Genomic DNA, 22,567 nt, shown 5'->3' with positions numbered 1-22,567 from the left:
AGCCCGCAAAACTTCCTTTCAAACATACTGAAACTGTCTATAGGGTGTATGATTCAGGGGCACTGCACAGCATTGTTGGTAAATATCAGGAGCAGAATTCCCCTAAAATGAGCTAAACATCACAATTGTCATAACTATAAAGCTAATCTATCTTGCTTGCAGAAAATCCAGCCAGTCATATTGAATATTCACCTCAAAACTTCAGTCTGCTGCCCAACCGGCAACACAAGAATGGTGCCTGATAAAAAGCACACCGTTGGTGTTGGTCGTTAAAGTAGGAACTTGCTTCACAACCTTCATAAGCACAATATGCAGCACAAAGAGCCGTTATTTCTATAAATAGCACGGGCTTCATGCACAACAATTTGACTACTATTACACATCAACAAGCACAGGCATCAGCCACGAGCTCTGAGCTCGTCACATGTGCCTGAGCATAACACACAAACACAGCTCGGATTGTGAGTATGTGTCATATGCTCACACACAGAGAAATGCATTCATACTCATCCATGTCAGTTAGAATCAGTGGGTTTGGTCACTGTTTTCAGCGTTACGTGATATGTTTTCCTGTTTTCACTCGGAGGATGTGGTTAGATTTTCTGTCTTGTGCCAAGTTGCTTCAGTAGACACAAGTCATTTTTCGCCCACAGGCCTAATAGCGCACTCAGGCACTGACAGAAACGATGACGTTTACCAGAAACAGCATTAACAATGGGTTGACACAATCATAAATTAGGGGGTCTTTAAATAATGGAAAATACATGAAATACCTGCACAGCAATACAGGAAATACTGAGAACAAAATAACAAGCATATGAAGAAATCTTTACGTGATGTAAAAATATCAGAGATTATCATGCTGAGTCTACCAGATGGAGATATGACCACCCATGGGAGTGAACGTTAGTGAGTCCCAAGGAGATACAGCAAGGGGACATTACCGCAAAAAGGCAGACAAGGCAGTACTGCCCCCTGTTGGTGAACTACTGTAACTATATAGTGTTTTGTTCAAAATAAAATTATAAATAATACTTAAAAGGAAAAAGTTAGTCTCAAATTATCAGACTCGTCAAAAAAAATGGCATATAATAAGTTTATATCAAAAGGTCGGGCAAGTGTGTCTTTAAAGGTTGACACTGCAGAACAAATAGCACAGAAAATATGAACCAACACATGACTCATTATATATTTATTGAACAATGTTAAGTATGATAGGGCTCTCCATGTAGGAACTCTAATAATATAGTATAAAAATTAAAAAAGTACAAATAACAAAGACAAGACAAGGCAATGTTAACAACATCCAGAATAAGAATAAACAAACAGATTTCCTCATGGCAGTATTTTCAGAATAAAGTGTTTTCTTTTTCTTTCATAAAACTAGGGATGCATCGATCCAACTTTTTCAGTCCCGATACCGATACCAATAGCCTGGGCTTTGGGTATCTGCAGATACCAAGTACCGATCCAATACCAGTGATCATTTATAAGCTGTATGCCTCAATGTGTGGAAGTGACTGGGATCATTATTTTTTTGTAAGGCAACATCAGGCTTAAACATTACTTCCAAACTTTGTAAAACTAAATAATAACAAATAAATACGGAAGACATAAATGTACAGAATTGTTATTAAAATAATGGTATCCAATAATAGATCCGCATATTGTCACCGATACCTGATCCAGCTATTTGAGCCAGTATCGGACCGATATCAGTATCGCTGCATCCCTACATAAAACTTGTTTTTCCTTTCTCATAATTAATATTGTTGTAGTTGCAAAACGATGCCTCAAACTGAGACGCTAACCAGAGGCATCCCAAGTATTGGGATGAATGTAGTGTTTTCTTCTCTTGCTTTAGGGTTCCTTAAGCATATCCCACACAAACCATTGAAAAAGGCAAAAATACTAGTCCATAAATCCATAAAGTAGAAAATATGAAATGTACAGAATAAATGTAACATAATAAAAGCAGGCCAAAAAAAAAGCCTTTTACAGTTAAATTAGCCACGAATGACTCTTCAAGTTATACTGAAATGCAAAACGGATGATGGACAAGTGGGTGATCCTACGTATCCCATGCTGCCTTAGGGCTGGATTGTGCTACACAAAATAAACATTCCTCATTGGATGAGGTCAGGACAAAGGGTATGTAATACCAGATGTGGTGGTCTGATGGAAATTGCTACATGTAAATGGCCAGTACATGTACAATATGTAGTGCGTAATATACTGATCCTAGAACAGGAAGATGGGGTTGGAGTTCAGTCCTTTGGAAGGCTGCTGCTGCTGGTCGGCTGACCTCCTCAAGCCCGCTTGAGCTTGTCGATGTGGAAGGTGAGTTTGAGGGCGGGACCGAGCTTCAAGCCCATGTATTTCATCATCATGTCGCTACGCAGCAACAGGAGTGCTTTGCCGTCAATCTCCTGCAGCAGAGAGAGGGAGGGGAAATTGACAGTTTTGTTTTTAGAAAAGCTGTCCTCCAAGTTAAGTTGTGCAAATGTACGAAACAAAAATCAATGTCTAGTGTGGTCTAAAAAGTGTATTTATACTATACAATATAGATTAAGCAAAATACAGTCATTTTAAGCATCTCCTCCTTTATGAGAGAATACACACATGTTTTCTGAACAGGTCCGCATGTGGTGCCAGCACTGGGTCGATATATCTGATATACTGCATGACATCCTCCACTGTCCACAGGTTGGGGTCCTGACCACTCTGTCTCGGGCTTTCCCGGAAACTGCCTGAGCCTGAAAGTGCAAAAGAGCAAACAAATCCATGAAGACAGTCATTAATGCATTACGCTCACCAAACACTGTATATAATACACTTTAGCTCGCAATGCCCAAACACCATTAAGAAAAGTACTACAATTTAACTTAAACCTGTCAAATACACACCCTAAGTTATTGCATCTGTCAAGCTGTTTGAAAGCTTTAAATCTATAGGTGTTATCCATCTTGTAAAGATACAACTCTTGCAGCAAACACAATGTCACTATCTATTATTCACCTGCTATAAGAAGTGACACAAATCATTATCAGTCAAGACTACTTACAGTTGAGTCAATATGATTCTTCTTATTTTAAGGTGTTAGGCCCATCATTCATTTAAATGGGGCCTTTCCGGTGACGCAGCAGAGGTGCCATTGTGCTCCAGCAAAAGATAAAATGCAGGGTCGTCATCCGGATTGCGGGCCAATTCAAAATGAGCAAGCGCACATTGCTGGTTGATTATTTTGCAACGTGAATGCCGTATTTGCTCAGTTTACCACGCAATCATCGCAATGAAAGATAAAATGATTGCTGCCATGAGAGTTGAAAACCTGCGTCAGAGTATTTTATTATTGGTGTCTTCCCAGCCCCTTGCATTGTTTATTATTAATATATAATACAGGGCTGTTTTTGGTCTGATCGTCCATTTAGGTGACCTGACACAACAGATGCTTTGTTACACAGAATCGGCTGAGAAGCCATCATTGGAAACAGTTTGAAAAAGGGCAAACATTTTAAAAACATTCTTGGCAGGTGATTGGATGAACAAGCTGCCCATCAAACTCTTGCCATCGCCACTCAGGAGAAGATCAAAAACATCTTTTCCGTCAAGAAAAGCCTTCAGTGCTGTTCTTTGCTCTGCTTAGTGAAGATATATTCTCCAGTTCTGATAGAACTGCTGCTATTGCAGCTTCTACGCTAACCTCTTTAGTGGCCGCTGTTGTTGTTCGAATGACCGGCCATCTCTCTGTGTTGTCTCACACACACCTGAACCCTAACCCATAGCTGCCAAAAGCTCCTCACAGGACGCTGATGAGATGGATTCTCGCATGATCTTGTGACATCGCGAGAATCCATCCACTGTGCGAGGTAACACTTTAGGAGCATTACGAACGCTTCACTGAAATGTTGTGAAAACGAAGACAGCGACAACGTGTCCTGCAGCAGTGTCTCTTCCTACCTGTGGAGTTGTTATGATGCAGCAGCTTGGAGGGAGACCTCAGGCCGGGAGTTTGTACCGTAGAGTTTGGAGAGAGGGGGCTCTTCTTTAAGTGCTCTGATGCGGCAACACTGTTCTCCATGAGGGACTCACCTGGGGACAAATCACACAGAAGACTCACCAATGAGAGAAAACAAACACATTGACAAATAGAAAGAACTTAAATACTATAAAGCAGTGGTGGGATGAGGATGCACCTATTTCTCCTACCTGCTATCTTGACCCTAGTCCAGCTGACCTTTTAAAGACCCCCAACTGTAAAACTACACATTAAAACTAACATAAACTTAAACTCTCTTAACTACCTTTCCTGAGCAAACGTTTAGAGAAATGTTTTAACAATTAAACAAACACCTTTCTGAGGATGGTATACTCTTGAAAATGTACAATCTGGCTTCAGAGCTAACCACAGTACAGACACAGCTCTCGTCAAAGTTTGAAATGAAATGCTGATAGGGGAAATGTTTCTGTCGTCATTCCTTAGCGCTGCCCTCAGACACTATTGAGCACAGTCTTTTCCTCAGGAGTCTTAAGAAATTGGTCCTGAGCTAGTTTCAATCATATATTACTGGAAGGAAATAGATAAAGTCACATATCGGAAACAGCAATCATTGACTAAAAAAAAAAGCAGTGTCCTAGGACCTTTACTCTCAATCTACATGCTGCCTCTGGGATCCATTATCCGCCAGCGTGGCGTAAATTTAAGTGTTGTATTTCAATTTTAAAAAGTGACTGAATGTCAAGCCCTGTGACTGTTTGTCAGCCATTAGTGAGAGGATGAGCGAGGACTCAAAGCTAAACAGAGACAAGACTGATTCCGCCTAGTTGGCCCAAAACATAAGAACGGATGGTAATTAACTCCCATCAATTTGTAAGAACCAGTGCAATATGCAATAATTCATTACAAAATGCGGGAAATTGTATTTCATAATGGAGATAAAATGTATTACATTTGATCTAGTTATTACATAATGTGTGACATAATAACATATTTCACAGTGATATGCTTGTAACCCTCAGAAAGTGTTATAGTGATTTGAGTGTGTGTTATGGCCTTCTGTTGAAGTGGAAGGCCATTTTTAGGGGGATATTACCCTTTAACATAAATCTCTTCAAATATTCCATTAACTTAATTAAAATCTAAGAAAATTGAAAGATGATTAAATGATTAACTTCCTGCCCCAGAATTTAATATGACTCACTCCTGAGCCAAGAGCTTCCTCTGTTTTACTGCCTCTTTAATATGATTATATGTGACTTTACTGGACAACTCAGAGCAGTCGATTACTAGCATTAAATGTCCTGCATTAAACATGGTGCAGCATTAGACTTGAGAGCCACTGATTATATAAACAAATACTATACACATGAGTGGACGGCTTGTTTAATCAGTGAAATCCTTTTTTTAAACCCACAAATAAAGAACAAAGAAAATACAATCCAATAAAATAAAACTGAAATTTACTAGCAAGCAGCAGCAAAGTCACCCAGCAGCTAATACATCGACAGCTTATGCCCCAATATAAAGGAGAGATAATGTATTACTGTTCTGATAGTGTAATTAAAGGCATTCATTAAAAGTGATAATGCAATGTACTATTATAGGGGAACAAACTTATCAGAAAATCCAGCTATGTGGAACTGACATTGTTCTTTGTCCAGATATGACTGTTGACTGACTACTAATAATACCAATGTACATAGTACATATATTTCACTAGCTCTGCATCTGAAAATATTTTTGTACTTTATGATGTACAGGAATGAGGCCCAGGGTGGATTATGAAGAAAAAAAATCACAACAATCCTCAAAGTAACATACCATCCGTGGAGTGCCGGGGGATTTTGGACAGTTTCTGAGGAAGTGCACTTTTGTAATCCTGGAGGAACCGCTTGGTGCCGAGGCCTGGGCCCGTTGTTAGGCTGTCTCCAAAACCTCTTCTCTCTGAAATAACCCCCCAGCACATGTGTTACAGTTAGAGGTGATTGGACCTGACTGTATGTTATTTGATTACATTCTTCTTTTGGTCAAAGAGGCTGAATGGCTAAGATACATATTTCTGTATTTTAAATACTACAGGACATATGGAACCACACAGTGAATTTGGTTTGCTTCAGAGAATGCTTTGTCATGTATCACGTTTGATCTTAAATCCTTAATAAGTGACTGACTTTAGGAAACTAAAACACACACCAGCAAAAAATACACACTGTAAACTGGATTTGATAATCTACAACATTCACGACAAACAATCATCGTGGCATTGAACAGCATATTACATGCAACTTTCTTACTCCACTCCAATAAAGAACCTTGTTGTCGGTACACTTTTAACAAACGGCTGTATAACTGGAAGCCAACAAAAAGGTATTTCATGTCGGATTTATCTTCCCAAGAAATCTAAACTCTCGGCATGGCACAAGTTATTTGCCTTTTGTGCAGCAGTGTAAAACATACGGTGTAAATACTCAGGGGAGGCACATGGTGCACCTCCCTTGAGTATTTACTAGATTTGCTTTTCAGAAGGTTACTGCCAACATCTCCACATGAGTAAGGCAGACAAGATTTTCTGATGCTGCAGGGAGTTTGTAGCTTCTAAAGAGCTTTGAAAAAAATAACACACAGTAAAAAGACCACTTCTGGTGCCCTACAGGTTGGTTCATTGAGACATTAGGAGTACAATCTATATTAAATGTAACACTGTAGTATTCTCATATTTATGTCAACTTTAACAATATGATGACATGCAATCTAACTGCTACTCTGGAGAAAATCTACTTTTGGTTTCAAGCCTTATATAAAATGCATTAAAACCGACACCCCCCGGCTATTAGATTTGTGTCTATCAATAAGGAGAAAAATCTCTGTCTGTAAATCAAATATGGCTTTTGTGTTCACCAAATATTTTCACAATGTAGCTGTGTATGTGGAGTCACAGCAGGAGTACGGTAGCACTGACCTGTAGTGTATGTGTGAGTGTCGTAGTGCAGGCCTCCTCTGGCTATAGGCTGGCTGCCAAAAAGAGGATCGCAGTGAAGGTTGTGGCAGAGTTTTTCCAGGAAGCGGAGGACGTAGGTGACACTGCTGACTGTTGGCAGGGTCAGGGTGTGCTGCTGCTTGTCAAAAAAGGCTAGACAAGGAAAAGAGGGGCAAAGGACAGAGGATCACATTCTGTTCGATATAGTGCACAGTCTTTTGTTTTACATGGAAAAAATGAGTAAAAGAAACGTGTCGGCTGACGTGAGAGTGAGCTTTATACAAAGGTATAAGAGAGTCATATTTATTTTTCTTATGATGACGGTTTAATCCCCACCTGATATGACTTCGCCTCCTTGCCCAGACTTGAGGCAGGAGAAGACGGTGCCCTGGTTGTGAGCGGAGTCCACACAAGCCTGAACGCACTGCTGAAGCACCGAGGAGGCCCGGCCAGGCCCAAAGTGGTCCGGGAGCTTCTGGACACGCCGCTGGTCCAAATGGGGTCCCACCTTGCCGTACTTATTTAGATACACACAAACTAGGGGGGGAAAGCAACAAGCAGAGAAGTCAATACTGAAGGCTGCGTGACTTATTAGATGAAGAAATTGTTATTGTAATCAAATACAAAAGGGCCATTATGTCTATTTTAAATATTGTTTGCATGTATAAAATCACTATTTGTCAGATTCTGTTGCCAACTCGACACAAAAGGCGGTGACAGCATGTCTGACAGCGTGACAGATGAACTGAACATCCCAGTCAGGTGAACCAATCAATCATAATGTCCAGGTCTGTTGTCTGTGTACCTGTGGGGGCCTGTAGTGCAGAATTGGGGATGGTGGCGTTGTCCATAGGCACGGTGCTGGTGTCGGGCTCTGGGGTGCTGCTGGTAGGAGACGTGGGGACTGGATTAGGTACCACGCGGGGTTTTCTCTGGATAGAAACATGCATTCAGACATTTTACATCCTTTTTCACTTTTCTTTTCTTTTTTTACCATCAGTACATATGCGACTCTTATATTTGTATTCTTAAAACAAAGTGCCTCCCTCTGAATGCAACATGGTGCAACGTCAGTAAACAAAACGAATATAACAAGCTCATCTTTTTTTAACAGGACGTAACAACTTGTTTGAGCACTGGACAACACATAGAGCTGACTCTATGTGTTGATAAGTTATACATTATGTGTTCTAAAAAAAATACACCAAATAAGTTCCCTCCGTATGCAGCCAAATGCTATAATGTGATAATCTGTAGTTCAGTGATACCTGTGTTAGTGTGTATGTGCTGGAAGGATACCTTGCTACCAGGCTTGGGCCCTCTTTTCTTTGGGATCTTGATAGGTTCTGCCTGAGTCTGGGCTTGCTGCAGAGCTATGCTCTGTGCCCAGTTGGCAGGCAGTCTGCCTCTGGTTCGCCCTGGACCCGTCACAGGCCGCCCTGGACCCGCCATGGCGTCTTCCAGCCAGCCAGCTCGCTTCGCCCAGCCCAACTGCTGCAAACCAAGAGCAAAGGAGACAAAGAGTCAAGTGGCGTAACTCGTCATGCTGCGATACTCTACATCCCCCCCCCCAAATCAAGACGTGACTCGAGGTCCAGTTATGGAAAAGCGAAGCAACTGCAGAAGCCCCTTAAACTTGCATTCTTTTCAATAGCCAGCAGAGGGCGACTCCTCTGGTTGAAAATAGAAGTCTGATTGTATGGAAGTGACCCTTCCTCTCACTTGATTGTGAACACCACTCTATGGTTCAACTTCAACATGGTTGCTTTTGTAAATTATGGTCCCATTTAAAGTAAAATATACAGTAAAACAGTGTATGGGCGTGGCTACCTTGTGATTGACAGGTCACTACCATGGCATTGTCCGGTCTGGGAGTTATCTTTTCGTCTTAAAAATGAATCCCTGCTCACAGTGTTTTAGTTCATGAAAGTTAACTGTAACATTTTGGTCACAGATATTGCAAAACCTGGGAAAATATAACCCAAACTATCTGCATGGGTAGACATTATTAAATGTGATTTATAATTTGGTGAACTGACCCTGCAATTAAAGGCGATGGCCGGTCCCCGATGGTACCCCTGAACCACTTCATGCCTACCTTGCTGCCAGGCTTGGGCCCTCGTTTCTTGGGGATCTTGATGGGCTCCAGGCCTTTGCCCGGCTGGATGCTCTGTGGTCCCAGCGCTGAGCCCTTCTGAGTCCAGAGCCCCGTCACCTTGGTTTTCCTGCGGCCTGGCTTCCGTCCTCTCTGACCTGGAGGTCTGCCCACGGTGGGCGTGGGGTGCATGGCTGGGCTCTCCACACTCCCGTCCGTCAACGCCCCAAGGCTCTTAGGCAGCACTACTGCACGGGCAAAGATTGACAGATACACAAAAAAAAAGGGAATTAAGTAAAATGCTGTGGTATTAGAGTCAAAATGACAGCTCCAGGCTCCCCATATAATCCCAGAGAACATAGAAATGTAATAATGTTTAAACAGTGTGTAGTTATTTTTTTTTTCAGAGTATTAAATCCTAAATCTAGACTTTATTATGTGGTTATGTGATGCGACCGACAGATGAAACTGATAATGGTACATTCAAAATCAACTACGCCACAGATGCATATTAGCACCAATACACAGCAGAATGAGTCGTTTACCTGACTGCACACACATCCAAGAAGCCTTTACTCTGTTGGCTACTATCTCCCTGTTTAACTCTATTTGCAGTCATACACCCACACAACAATGCTTTCATTGCATGTGGCTCATCAGATTTCGGCATTACTCATAAACACCTTCCTCAAATGCTGAACAACAAGTTTGGCACCACTTCATTTCCACAATCTGTCACATCAAACTTTTCAAAAGTTCAGTTACGTTCAATGCAGAACTAAATCCTGACCGCTCATAAACACCTGAGCTGGAGTTTCTCACAGCAGAGAAGGTCAAACATTCTCAGCAGCGAAACATTTTTCCCCACTTGAACTTCCTTCCTCAGTTACAGATGACAGCACACTGCACCTCTCAGACTGGAAGGGTGCTTCACAGTCGGAGAGAAGAAAAGCGGGCGAGGGGTTACACCAAGAAGGTGCACACACCGGTATGCTTTAGAAGCCTGCTCATTCTGTGTTTGTTAACGTGCCAGTGAACTCAAAGGGTTTAGTCGGCATTTCTGCATTTCAATAAGGTGACAGAACTCAGATTCTTTCTCTGCAACATGATTTCTCTTTATGGTAGTCAGATGAAGGGAGAGGGTAATAATAGATGCTACTATTAATCATGATACACTGACTTGCCGTAAGACATCAATGCACTGCTAAATAGTAATCATTGTATTTTCTCTCGCAGTATTAGTGATGGTGCATCCACATTACAAAATAAAACGTATTTCCCATTAAGCTCTAATGGTATCTACTCATGCATCACAAATAAGGGTTTATTGCTCAGATTTTGAGAAATCTGTCAAAATGAGGAGAATGGAATTTAGTTTGTGTTACTCAAAGCACAAGAGACTGGTATCTAAAAGTAACAACATGTATCTCTATGGTGGACAACAATTTATCAGTCCAGTATTGTATTGTGAAGTCAGACAAACAGGCATTACCAGCATAAACTGGGATCCATATCAACCAACAACAGATGAAGATGAAGCAGAGAAAAAGATTGAACTGAAAGATATCGGGTCAGGGGAGACGGGAAAAACAGAGCCGTTTTGAAGGAAAGAACACAAGTAATCAGAGATGATTTTCTTTTGGTCTACCTTGAACTCCCTGCTGGCTAGAATAAAAAGAAGAAATGTGTGAACCCCCCATAAGCCTGAGGAACAAGCCCTAATAAAGAAATAAAAGCTGCTGACAGCTGTGAGACGGTCTTAAAATGTATCTATCAAACTCCCACCCATGAATGCACAACGTTCCTTTGTTGACGGGAAACATTTCAGAAATCACATGAACCACTGAGAGAACATGCACATGTCAGAATCCCTTAGAGCTGGAACTATATTAAATACATTAAAAAAAATAACCAAATAAGCCATGTACTTCATGGAAGCCAACACAGCTGGCAAAAACGCAAGAATGTGTGCGTGAAAACAAAAACACACAGAAGAAAGAACCACAGTATATCCAGGATATCAAGCTTCACATGCACCTGCAAGTCCACACACACACACACACACACACACACACACACACACACACACACACACACACACACACACACACACACACACACACACACTAAAGTGCACTGGTATGTATCCTGGATCAACATAGACAGATTTACGAGAGGAGCAGCCACATTAACACAGGTCTCGGCCCGTGGGGCTGTGTTTATCAAACACACTTTCACACGGGCGCACCAATCAATGCAAAGCTCAGTCTGCAGGCCACTGAGACTTTTCATAGGGGAGCCAATGTGAAGCTAAGAAAAAAACAAAACAAGACACCTGATTGATCCTTTACAGATTGGACAAATCCTCAGTAATATGTTTAAAAGGTTTAAAGAGCTCGAGGTTACATGCTCGCTGATCAATGGCAGTGCTTGTAAGTACAGCCAAACAAACGGCGTAATGAGCAAACCCTGGGTTTTTTTTCTCCCCCTCTCCCTTCAGTGCACTGAGTTCAGCGAGTTCACAAAGTCACCACTGCCAGTTTCACATTACAGGAAGATAACTTCTCACGGGCTTTTAATCCATCAACCCGACTGCATTTCTGTCGTTGTCGTTCATCTTTACTCACCTCTCGCGCCCAAACAAACGTTAAAAGTGTGTGGTTGTCTGCACAGCTGTCCTCAGATTCACCCTCTCCTCCTGCCCTGTCCTCCTCTCCCACTCTTCCTCCGCGTTGCTCCTCCTTTCTTTCTTTTTCCTCCCACCATCTGCTGGCAATGTAAACAATCCACCTCAAGCAGCATACGTCTGTCTTATCTCTTCGTTTCTATCCCTTCTCTTGACTCAATTCTCCCCGAGATTATCTAATCGGACCCCGTTAGCCAGGGTGCCAACGGGAGGCCTGTGGAGGGGCACCCAGACTCGACTCAACCACGTCAAGGCACAACTCTGCCAACTGGGGGAGTGCCAGGCCTTCATGAAACACTAGCAGAGCTACAAAGGCATGTACTGCCTCCCCACATCCCGCCTTCCTTTTCCACTGCTTCTAACGGATTCTAACAGGGGAGTACAGATGACCTTATGGCTGATAACCTTTGTACCCACTTCTTCCATTTATGTTTCCAGTATAACAAATAGCTTACTCTGTTTTTCCATGTTGAGACGGCAAACATGGCTACAACTTCTGAAATGCTCCAGCTTCAAGAGAAACTGCCCGGTGACAAGAAAACTCCTTGTTCGCTAAATGGAAAAACAAAGCAACGGATCGTTTAGTTCTCTTCACCGTCCGATTGCGTCGCAAACCAACAGAACCATTCCTACTTTAACATTTTACAAAAACTGAGCTGGATGTTCCTGGATGTTGGAAGCCTATTTTGCAAACACAGTTTAAAAAGTTATCCTGAGGGAGATCACATCACCATCTGGAATTAAAAATAGCAAATGCATGTTGATGACTTGATCAACTAACGATGCCTTCAGGCGGATGATGTAATACTTACGTCACACTGTAGACTGCGTTGCACCAACCAAACCCACAAATACAGTGAGAAGTAATAGTACCACTGCAGTAGATAATATTGATGAAATATCCTCATTATTGTGGCGAAGAGTGCTTGAATGTAAAAGCAAAGCAGAAAACTCAAACTGTTCCCCAAAAAAGCACCATGAAATTGCTTGTTATGCACTGGATTTGCTGAACAACCTGTCCCAGATTCTATCAACATATTAATGTGAAAATCCAGAGGGTGGACAAAATAAATATATATCTTTACAGTGTAACACAAACCAACATGTGTGTGTCCACTTCCCATATAGTGATACATCTTATTTTAAAGTGTATGTTAGAGAGCGAGGGAGGGGGAGGGAGAGAGAGAGAGAGAGAGAGAGAGAGAGAGAGAGAGAGAGAGAGAGAGAGAGAGAGAGAGAGAGAGAGAGAATGCCAGAGTGGAGACCATGAGTGTATGAGTCTTCAAAGGGTCAGTTATCTAAACTACTCCCCTACTTAAGTTATTATGTGGCCATGCGGACAGATTTGGTTTCACATGTTGAGATTTTGAAACTGCCTCCTCAACAATGCAGTGGAGGTGAATATATTCTAGCAGGAAAAAAAATGACATGACACTCCTTTTTCATAAAACCTCCCGCCTACCATTAAGGTCCATACCTTTGGTGCCGGGCGGCTGAAGGTTGTCTCCAGTGAGGGCGCACCAGCCAACAGGGAAGATGTCACGCGAGTCATAGCGGCAGTAGTAGTCAAAGGCTCCACGCCAACCATCAAAGGTGACCAGCACCTCGACGCCACGCAGAGCACCCACTGTGGCCGGGCAGATGAAGTGGGGATTTTTGCGGTCCACCGCCTCCAGCTTCATTCCTAACTGGAAGGAGTTCTGTTCCGGGGCGGGAGGCTCCTGCTGGGGAACATGGAGAGAAAGAAAAAGGGGGTCAGGTATGAAGTTGGCATGTGTGTCGGTGTATTCACTTGTACCAGGAAAGTACAGTAAAATCAACAAAATACTGGTGAGTTTTTTTTTTGTTTTTCTTATTCTACCAGAAACTATGGCAGTCACTTATCATTTGGGAATCCCAGTGAACTCTGGTATAAATGAGTAACTATGACTAATAAAGAAACCTGCTTGTTTTCTCCCTGATATGAGACAGCAAGTAGTTTTTCAGAGTGTGTTGAGCTTGTGAGCCTTGTACAGGTACCTTGTGAAAGATGCGAGAGGGAGCCATCTCAGCCCCATTTAGCGTTTTCAGAAGGAACATGGGCCAAGAGGACGCATTTAGACGGAAACCTGCAGAAGACGACAATTGTTGTCATAATTACAACAGCTTTCCAGCCAAGGCTTGGATGATGAACATGGTGACGGAGACAAATCATGGGAAAACTACAAAACAAGACAACCTAAAAACAATCTGTCTTAACAGTGTAAATGGGCAGACAAACAGATGCTCTTGTGTCTTTTCCCATGGGTATTCAATACAGAAATGTCCGGGGTAGGAGGCTTTCTATGCTTATTTATAGGCATTAACATTTGTGCTGTAAGTCACTGACACCTTGTGGGCCAGAATGAAATCCCCTAAAACACGAAAAGACAAAAAGATAATGTGTCAGTGTGCGTCCGTACCAAGAGGTGGCTGCAGCATGCCTCCGTTCTTCTCACAGTTGCCTATTGGCTGGATCTCTGAGGAGTCCACGAGGCGCCAGAAGTCGTTCTTGTTGTCCGACCCGTCCAAGCGCAGCCGCAGCCGCGAGCCCGTCAGGCCCACCACTGTGGCGATGCAGGTGGACGTGGTGTTTCGCGGGTCCAGCGCTTCCAGCTTCATGCCCGCCTTGAACTCGTTAAGCGGAGGCGTGAGGCTCTAGATGGTGACGATAGACAAGCGTTAGCTGGAGAGCGGCAAACGTGATAGCAGCGGTGGAGAAAGAATTTGCTGACGTCAATTAATCACAGGAGAGATGCTTACAAATAGCTTTGATGAAGACGAGTAAGAGTGGACCTTTGAGTCTTGCTCACCTGTCTGAAACAAGCAGAGGGCGCTGCAACGGCACCCGTCTCTTTCAGGTATTTATCCCAACTGAAAAGCCCTGCAGAAGAATACAAGGAGCAACAGGAAATGTATATCATATAACAGATGTGTTTTTTGAGTTGAATTTTACATGCAATGTTCTGTGAGCCCCGACACGAAACAACAAAGACACACGGAGCTTGAAATCTATTACCAACACTTCAGTAAACATCGTCCTGGTGATTAATGAAACAATGCCGAGGTAAATCCTTGGGCACTTTCTCCTCTTTAGAATCGGCCCCAGACTGACTTCATATATCACTGGCTGCTGTGGGTTATTTACCTTGGTACTGTGAGAGCACCCGGGAGGGCCGTCCACTCCGGGCTTGCTTGATCCTTCTGCCATCTTTCCACTCTATAGCTAGAGGAGCCAAGAAAGAAAGAATAAGCTCTCAACTACGGGTGATTTTCACATCAGTCAGTACCTTGCAATACCTGCCACAGTCACTGCTCCAAACATGGCCTGGGATTACAGGACTATTACAAGAGAATGTATGGAGCTGCCTGCACAGTAAGAACAAAAAGGGGTTGGTCGGAATGAACTCAAACTAAAATGTGCCATACTTCCAGCTTTACCTGAAAGCTACTATGAATACTTGTTTGTTATAGTTATTTGGGGGAATAATACTGCTTTCATATTGCGAATGGCAAAGTAGAATTTTACCTTTCTGTGGCACAGGCTTCCTCATGCTCCAATACTGACCAAGCTCACGACACACAAGTGGCCTCCACTCTAAAGACAAGAGAAAAACAAAAAGAGCTCCGTTACAGCTGTGGGAAATGAAGAGATGAACGTGGTCCATTGTTTGTTGTTGCTGTTACGATTGAAAACAAACCTTTGTGTGGTAATATGTCGGACTGAATTTTGGGGAAATGTGTTTAATATTTTGCACACATCTAGAATGTTTCCATTTGAATGTCAGGTTTGAATATTTCACTCAGTGTTAAAGATTATATTTCTGATTATTACTCTTATGGTTCCTCTTTTGGTCCTCAAAACAATTCGTTTTTAGAGAAAATATAAGAGATATTTAATACAATTTTGCTGCATGAGGCTTAAAATTGAAAATCGGATCAATCCATCAGTGCATCTCTACTCAAGTTATATTTAATATAGTTTGTACAAAGAGCTGGAACAAGCTAAACAAATATGATATGATACTGTCAGACAGTGTGGATTTATCCAACCATAAGCCTACTGAAGTTTTGGGTTTTCTGACATTTGAGGTTTTAATGTTTTATATATTTATAGTGAAAAAGGTTATTTTGAGATGATGGAAATCTACCTCGCCTCTGTGTTGCTCAATGATATGGTTTCTTTTTATATCTGTCAAGGATTGGGTAATCTGCATCTGAGTCATACTGTAAATGTGTTAAGATTTCCGGGTCCCTTTATTGATTATATAAGCAAATCAACTAAATTTAAACACCTACTATTTGAACATCTGTGTTCACTGCAATGGAGATATAATATATCTGGACATGGATGGACTATTATGCTACTTAAGCAACCTTTTTATTTATCTTTTTTTGTTTGTATATCGTGGGTTTATTGGGGTGGGGGCTTGTGTGTAGGTTGTCTCTGGTTTGTGTTTTTATAAATCTTTCTCTTAAAGTTAAAAAAAAAAAAAAAGGGAAGTAAACTTTATGTTAAGGGGTTAAAAACTCACTAATAAAGTGTGTAAGAGTTAACTCAAATAAGTGATCACACCAATGACACCTCAGGAGTACTCAGACCCAAGGCTGGGCTACAACATGTGAACTGTACTGCATTTAAAAAGGGAAACCAGATAGCTGCCCTTGTTATCTTTGTAGCATCATCATCAACACGGGAGGCAACCAGCAGCAAGTTCAACAAAGAGACCCAAGATCATGCCCACAATGGACGACATACAGATTTAATTTGCTTTTTCGCACTTTAAGAAGTCACTTAGAGGTCCTTGCTGTGATAACTGTGTGCAGGCAGCAACTGATCACATCAGAGGGGACAACATATTAGAAACACAACAAGCAGCCTCCAAATCACCATAAAACTGAATCAACACCAGTCTCAAAATGTCAGTATCACTCAGCTCTAATGCTGTTATTGTTATTCCCACAACGTCAATTAAACACTCCCATGCAATAATCTTGTAAGAATGTTCCCAAAATGCCTCGTCATCAATCAGTGATCAAGGGTTAAGGCTCGGTGACTCCTTCTGTGACCCAAACCCTGAACTCACCAGTGTTACCAACCAAACACAATATACAGGTCAACAGGTCAGATGGATGAAAACAAGGGGCTTGTTTCTGCAGTCCAACAGGGCATTTAACAGCCATAATATACATACAAATAATGCAGAGTTTATGAAATGACAGCAATACAGGGCAGTGAGTATCGACGCACCATCTGCCAAATATTTGAATTATTGTGAGAGCAGTTATAAATGAACTGTTATCTTACAAATAAAAACAAGTAAAAGAGCAATATCAGCGGACCCACACGGTAACGTGGATATCGTTTGTTATGTGTATATGAACAGCACCCTACCTTAAAACTTCATAACCGTTTAGCAGTGTTTCTCCTCCCCGGATGATTTCCTCTTCAATGGAAGTGCGCCTTTTTCCTCCGCCGAGGGGAAGGGGGGTGGCGTCCAAATTAAAGCGGCCCGGTCCCTCTTTTATTTCCGTCTGGGAAAGTGACAGGGGGGGACTGGCTTTAGAGAGAGATCAGCATGTACCCCTTCCGCCTGTTGCTTGTGTTTACATCTCAAAGCACAGCTCTAGTGCCACTTCGCTGTCGTCTACACGGGACGCTGTTTCCATTTATAGACAAAATATCGCATCTCAACATTGCAGACATGTGTTGAGCTCCATCCAAAAAACACAAAGCCAACACATGGGTGACCCCCCACCGCCCTCTCCTCTATTATATCTGCATGCGGGCTAGATGTCCGTTTACGTGACGGCAGCGCTAATTATGCTATTCATAAGTTAACACCACAGTAACGGCAGCCTCTTGAAGTATTACACAAAAGTAAGTGGGGAATCAGACATGCAAGCAGCAAGTGCAGACACCACATCCAGCATGCTATGCTACGCACGGCTACACAGAGACATGCCCACTGCCCGGGATGCTAGCTTAGCATGCTAGGTAGCCCGCTGACCTGATTATAAATATTAGCACTAGCAGAACGGGAGCCCACCAGCATATATAGGGGCTTAACCGGTGGTAATCTGGGCTCAACGCTGAAGCAGAGCCTGAAAACGCGACGTTGCTCGGTGTATCCGAGGGTGTTTACCTTGCTTTGCAACGTGTGTTTGTTTCTGATGTGGATTTAGCGCTTGTCCGCCATTTTTTTCTCTCTACACGATGAGGAGGGGGTGTTCTGCCAACATTTTTTTTTTTGTTGGGCAGTCAGTCAGACAGGCTGGAGGATGGAGGAGAGAGGATGGAGAAAGGGCAAAACAACGACCCGTGGCGGCCAAACGATTTCAAGGAATTTATAAAACGCAATATGAAATGTAACAAATATTTATTTCCAGTTTAAGGCCCCAGGTAAAAAAAAAATACCTGGTATATTTTTCACTGCAATACCAAAACATGAAATGCAATTACACATTATATTCATTTTAATATGCAGAACAATTTGTGCAATAGCATTTAACTACTTAATATGATTATAAGCAGGCTTTAGTTGTAATACATATAGTCATTTGAAAACGTATTAGGCACACCTAGCTCAGAGTGCCATGTCCAAAACTAAAGTTGAATCAGCACCTTTGAAAAACGTAATATTATAACATCCATCAAGGTGGGATTCATTGCAGGACTGTCAATAGTTTTAGCCAGGTGTACCTAGTAAACTGGCAACTGAGTGTGCACATTACAGCATGGATCCTGCTTATGAATTAAACGTATGTATTTAAATGCCATTGCATAAATTGTACTGTATATTACAGTGACTATAATATCCCCAACTAACTATTTCCAGGACTCCAACAAGCATCGCTGAGACCGCTGGATTGCTTGTAAGAATGCTGAAGAAATGGAGTTTTTCAGTTCTTATGCAGCGCTTTAGTTTGAAATATCTCTCATTAATAATCAGCAGTAATTTTATCACACAATGTTGATAACCACGATCATTAATTTATCAGTAGAATATTAAAATAAAACAAATAAGAGTGGAATTTTAGTAAACATTATTATTTCAGCTTTACTGGTGTACAGAGTACTGCTCTAGTTTCATTGAAACAGTGCTCTAGTTTTGGGTGTTTGACTAAGAATGTGGGGTATTTGCCTTGAGCATAACATTAATACATTTTGATTATCAGTGCACACAAAGCTTTACTTATTAACCACTATTTGTTCCAGTTAAGATTATTCTAACATTCTGAACAGAATCATGGCAGCGTCAAAATGTACTACAAATAGAGAAATTTAATATTTAAAACGTAATGCAATCCACGCTCCCAGAGTGAAATCAGAGCAAAATATCAGTGAAATACAGTATGCCTGCAGTAGTGTAATAAACCTGGCACAGAACAATATCTGTAAAGATATTCCTGATGAATTGTGTAGGTGTGAAAATTAGAAATGGGGCCATTTGGTAATGCCATGCCAATTACGTCTGAGTAGCAACTGTAACTATGTGATTTGGAGAAACACCCAGCAGTTCAATTGTGTGTAATGGTCACCTGGCAGCACTGCTAATGCCCATTTCAGCCTACGCTGGGCAGGCCATGGCCCAGTGGCCCCCTGCACCCCAGGCAATTATGTTTGGTTTCACACGGTGAAAAGGGTTAATTGGCAGTGCCCACGCGCCTGATTGGACCTGTTTCACGCCTGTCAGCCTTCATCGCGTCAAAGGAAGCCCCAGTCCACCAGGCACCGTTATTAAAACACACACACACACACACACACACACACACACACACACACACACACACACACACACACACACACACACACACACACACACACACCTCATGGACACGCACGCTACAAAGACTCTGTACTTAAATCTAATGTTGTAATGATTGTACATATGTGGAGGAATAAACACACATGAACATAACCTGCACACACAACACACACACACACACACACACACACACACACACACACAAACACACAAACCCAGACAAAAAAAGAAACTACTGTACAGGAAAACACTCATACAGAAATATTAAAAATCCGGCGTCCTCATGCAGAGACATAAGGTTGTTCACACTTGCATGCACACAGGCATTATGCAAATCACTTTATGGTTGGTCCTAACTCATATCACTAGGGGTCAGTGTTGTTTTATACAAAGCAGGGCCAGATAATTCTGCCACTTTCCTCACCCTACTCATTTCATCATGATTACTTTGTGCTTTCCTCTGAGCACAGTAACACTTGCAATTTTTGCCACTCACTTTCCTCTTTAAACTCTAATGATGATTATGGTTTTATTTCTTTTCAAGGAATATTTTCTTATATTGTTTCAAATTCTTTGGTTTCGTTTCCTTTTCATACAGTTCTGTGTTAGATGTATTTGAGGACTATTCGTATTGTAGCTTCTGTCCATGTTACTATAATTATAGATAAACTCAGTGCTCTGCAATGAAGCCATGCTTACTGTATGTTGTGTGCCTGTCTGTTTGTAAGGATGTCAATGTGGTTCTAGTTTTTTTTTATTTTTATAAGGCTTTAATTAACCACTGAGCTGCCAGCAGTCTATGAAAGTCCATCAGCCATTATACAAGCCAGTTTGACTGGCATATGACAACAGTGACAATGTGTCACATCCAACAGTCTGCTCAGTATAAATCACATTTTCCCAAGGTTCAACACATTTTATACACAAAAAACATACCAGAACATACAGAACCAATTCTGAGAGTCTTGCAAAATGTTTGTCATGAAAGAAAATGTCATGAATGAAAAACCTTGGGTACAAATATTTTTTTTTAAATGAGCTTCACCCCCCCCCCCCCCCCCCCCCCAAAAAAAAATAAATCACCATAAACATAAGGAACAGCACAAGAAATATAGGCAAATTATAAGGTTTGATGTGCAAATGCAAAATGCATTTGATAGCTGTAATCAGAAGAAATTTCAGAGGTAATCTTCCTCTTATCTTGTTAGCAGGGTTCCGCAGTTAAATATAATACAAAAACACACAGAGCCTGTAAAGTACAATTTGCAGACAGACCTTTTGTGTCAATGCAAATGTAAATTCTCATATTAGTGTTTGCTCTTCTCTCTTGGCAGTGCAATCGGTTTTTGGTCCGTTTGAAATGTCTTCCTCTCTCTTTTCATTTTATCTCACTACTTAAATCTGTCTCTCTTAGCTGGCGATGTGTTTTTTTTTTTATTATTTTTTTTCCCCAAACATGTTGCTGTAGGTGTCTACTAGCCAATGGCACGGCTCCACTGCCGTGGTCTGTTTCTGCACATACAGACAGTGGAGCAAGGATCTTTTCCCACTGTGCCTTCTTGTCACTTTCAGCACTCTGGCACACTCCAACAAAGTCGCCCCTCTCACACATACACAAATACCCAGTCACACACATGTAGACACTCACACACAAACATGCACACGCACACACAGTGAGAGTCAGATTGCGTGTGTTCACTCACGACTGTGCCTCAGAGGACTCTGTGCTTGTCCCACAGACGAGGACATGCGTGCGCGTGCGCGCACGCACGCGCACACACACACACACACACACACACACACACACACACACACACACACACACACACACACACACACACACACACACACACAAAGAGTCCCGATACACACTTCCCAGCTCTGCTGGCATCCTGGGAGGAACGTGCAAGAGAGAGAGAGCAAGAGCATATGTTGGATAGACATTTGTTGAGGGGGGATATTTCTCTTTGGATGTTGTCTTACAAGCTCTGACGGCGCGGTGCAGAAAGAAGGAATTTTTTTCCGTCCAATTTATTAATCCTTTTAGGCAATGTTCTCTGTTCAGAAATGCAAATTGAATCAATCTGAGGCTGACTTTAAGACTTTTCAAGTGGGATTTAATTAGAAGCCAGGGCCTGCAGTTTTTAATGAGAGAGGGGGAGGAGAGACGGAGTAAGAGAGAGAGAGAGAGGCATGGGGAGGGAGAGTGGGTTGCGGTTTTGATCTGGGGGTCCTGCTGGAGAAAGGATACACAAACACCCACAACATACACGCACACAAACATACACACATGCGCGCACACAAATGCACCCTGTAGATCCGAGTATGAGGCGGATGCCCGCTGTTCGCTTTTTCTTCACTTCCCTCATCTCCGTCTTGTGAGAGTTTTAACCAGAGATCTTGTTACTTCAGAATACATCTCGAAACCCTCACATCAACGTAGCGTGTCTCTGCACAGATGGAGTGAAGCTTCACGCTGCTCTTCAGCGTTGGATCTGGTCAATAGTAAAAGACCTCAGGTCAATACCGGACAGCTCCCAAGCGTCAGGGCTTGTAAAAGTCATGAATGTGAAGCTGGTCTTTGCAGAGAAAAAAAGAAAAAAACACAACTACCTCCCTTGGATGAGCAAATATGAAAGAAAAAATTGAAACGTCGATGGATAGATTTCCAGACTGGATCATCTCAAACACGGGGAACACATTGTGTGAACATTGTGTATTCAATTCAATTTGATTTATATAGCGCCAAATTATAACAGAAGTTAAGTCGGGGCAATTTTCGTACAGAGCAGATCCAGACCATACTCTTAATATTATTTACAGTGACCCAACAAATATTGTATGTGTGTTATCTATCCCTGCTGCTGGTCAGTAATCATTTACATCATTTAAAAGCAGAGAAATTGTATTGATGCTCATTTTTGCTTGCTTTTGTGACGTCTTGAAATGATCAAATGAGTACTTAAGAACCCACATTACAGATTAAACTGAGAGCAATTCAACCAAAGAGCGATTTTAGCTT

At 41.9% G+C, this 22,567-nt stretch overlaps 1 protein-coding gene across 2 annotated transcripts; it reads right to left on the bottom strand.

The window, feature by feature from the left end:
• Positions 1-1,177: 1,177 nt before the first annotated feature.
• LOC137891452 (polycomb protein SCMH1-like) lies at positions 1,178-18,011 on the bottom strand. 2 transcript variants are annotated; one of them, XM_068736057.1, is made up of 17 exons: positions 17,923-18,011; positions 17,172-17,311; positions 15,306-15,374; positions 14,925-15,002; positions 14,590-14,660; positions 14,200-14,434; positions 13,778-13,866; positions 13,236-13,482; positions 9,076-9,320; positions 8,277-8,471; positions 7,783-7,909; positions 7,314-7,514; positions 6,960-7,130; positions 5,822-5,944; positions 3,961-4,092; positions 2,623-2,756; positions 1,178-2,429 (listed from the first exon to the last, which is right to left on the bottom strand). In XM_068736057.1, exons 3-17 carry the CDS (start codon positions 15,328-15,330, stop codon positions 2,310-2,312), a joined length of 2,193 nt encoding a protein of 730 aa, XP_068592158.1. In that variant the 5' UTR covers positions 15,331-15,374; positions 17,172-17,311; positions 17,923-18,011; the 3' UTR covers positions 1,178-2,309. The 2 variants fall into 2 exon arrangements, with proteins under 2 accessions (XP_068592158.1, XP_068592159.1); XM_068736058.1 differs by having other exon boundaries at positions 13,236-13,479.
• Positions 18,012-22,567: the final 4,556 nt, after the last annotated feature.

The sequence above is a fragment of the Cebidichthys violaceus genome, unplaced genomic scaffold (genome assembly GCF_023349555.1).
Source record: "Cebidichthys violaceus isolate CVI_PGR_0920_01 unplaced genomic scaffold, fCebVio1.0.p SCAF_7, whole genome shotgun sequence".
Classification (NCBI taxonomy): domain Eukaryota; kingdom Metazoa; phylum Chordata; class Actinopteri; order Perciformes; family Stichaeidae; genus Cebidichthys; species Cebidichthys violaceus.
This window is presented reverse-complemented; position numbering and strand designations above follow the sequence as displayed.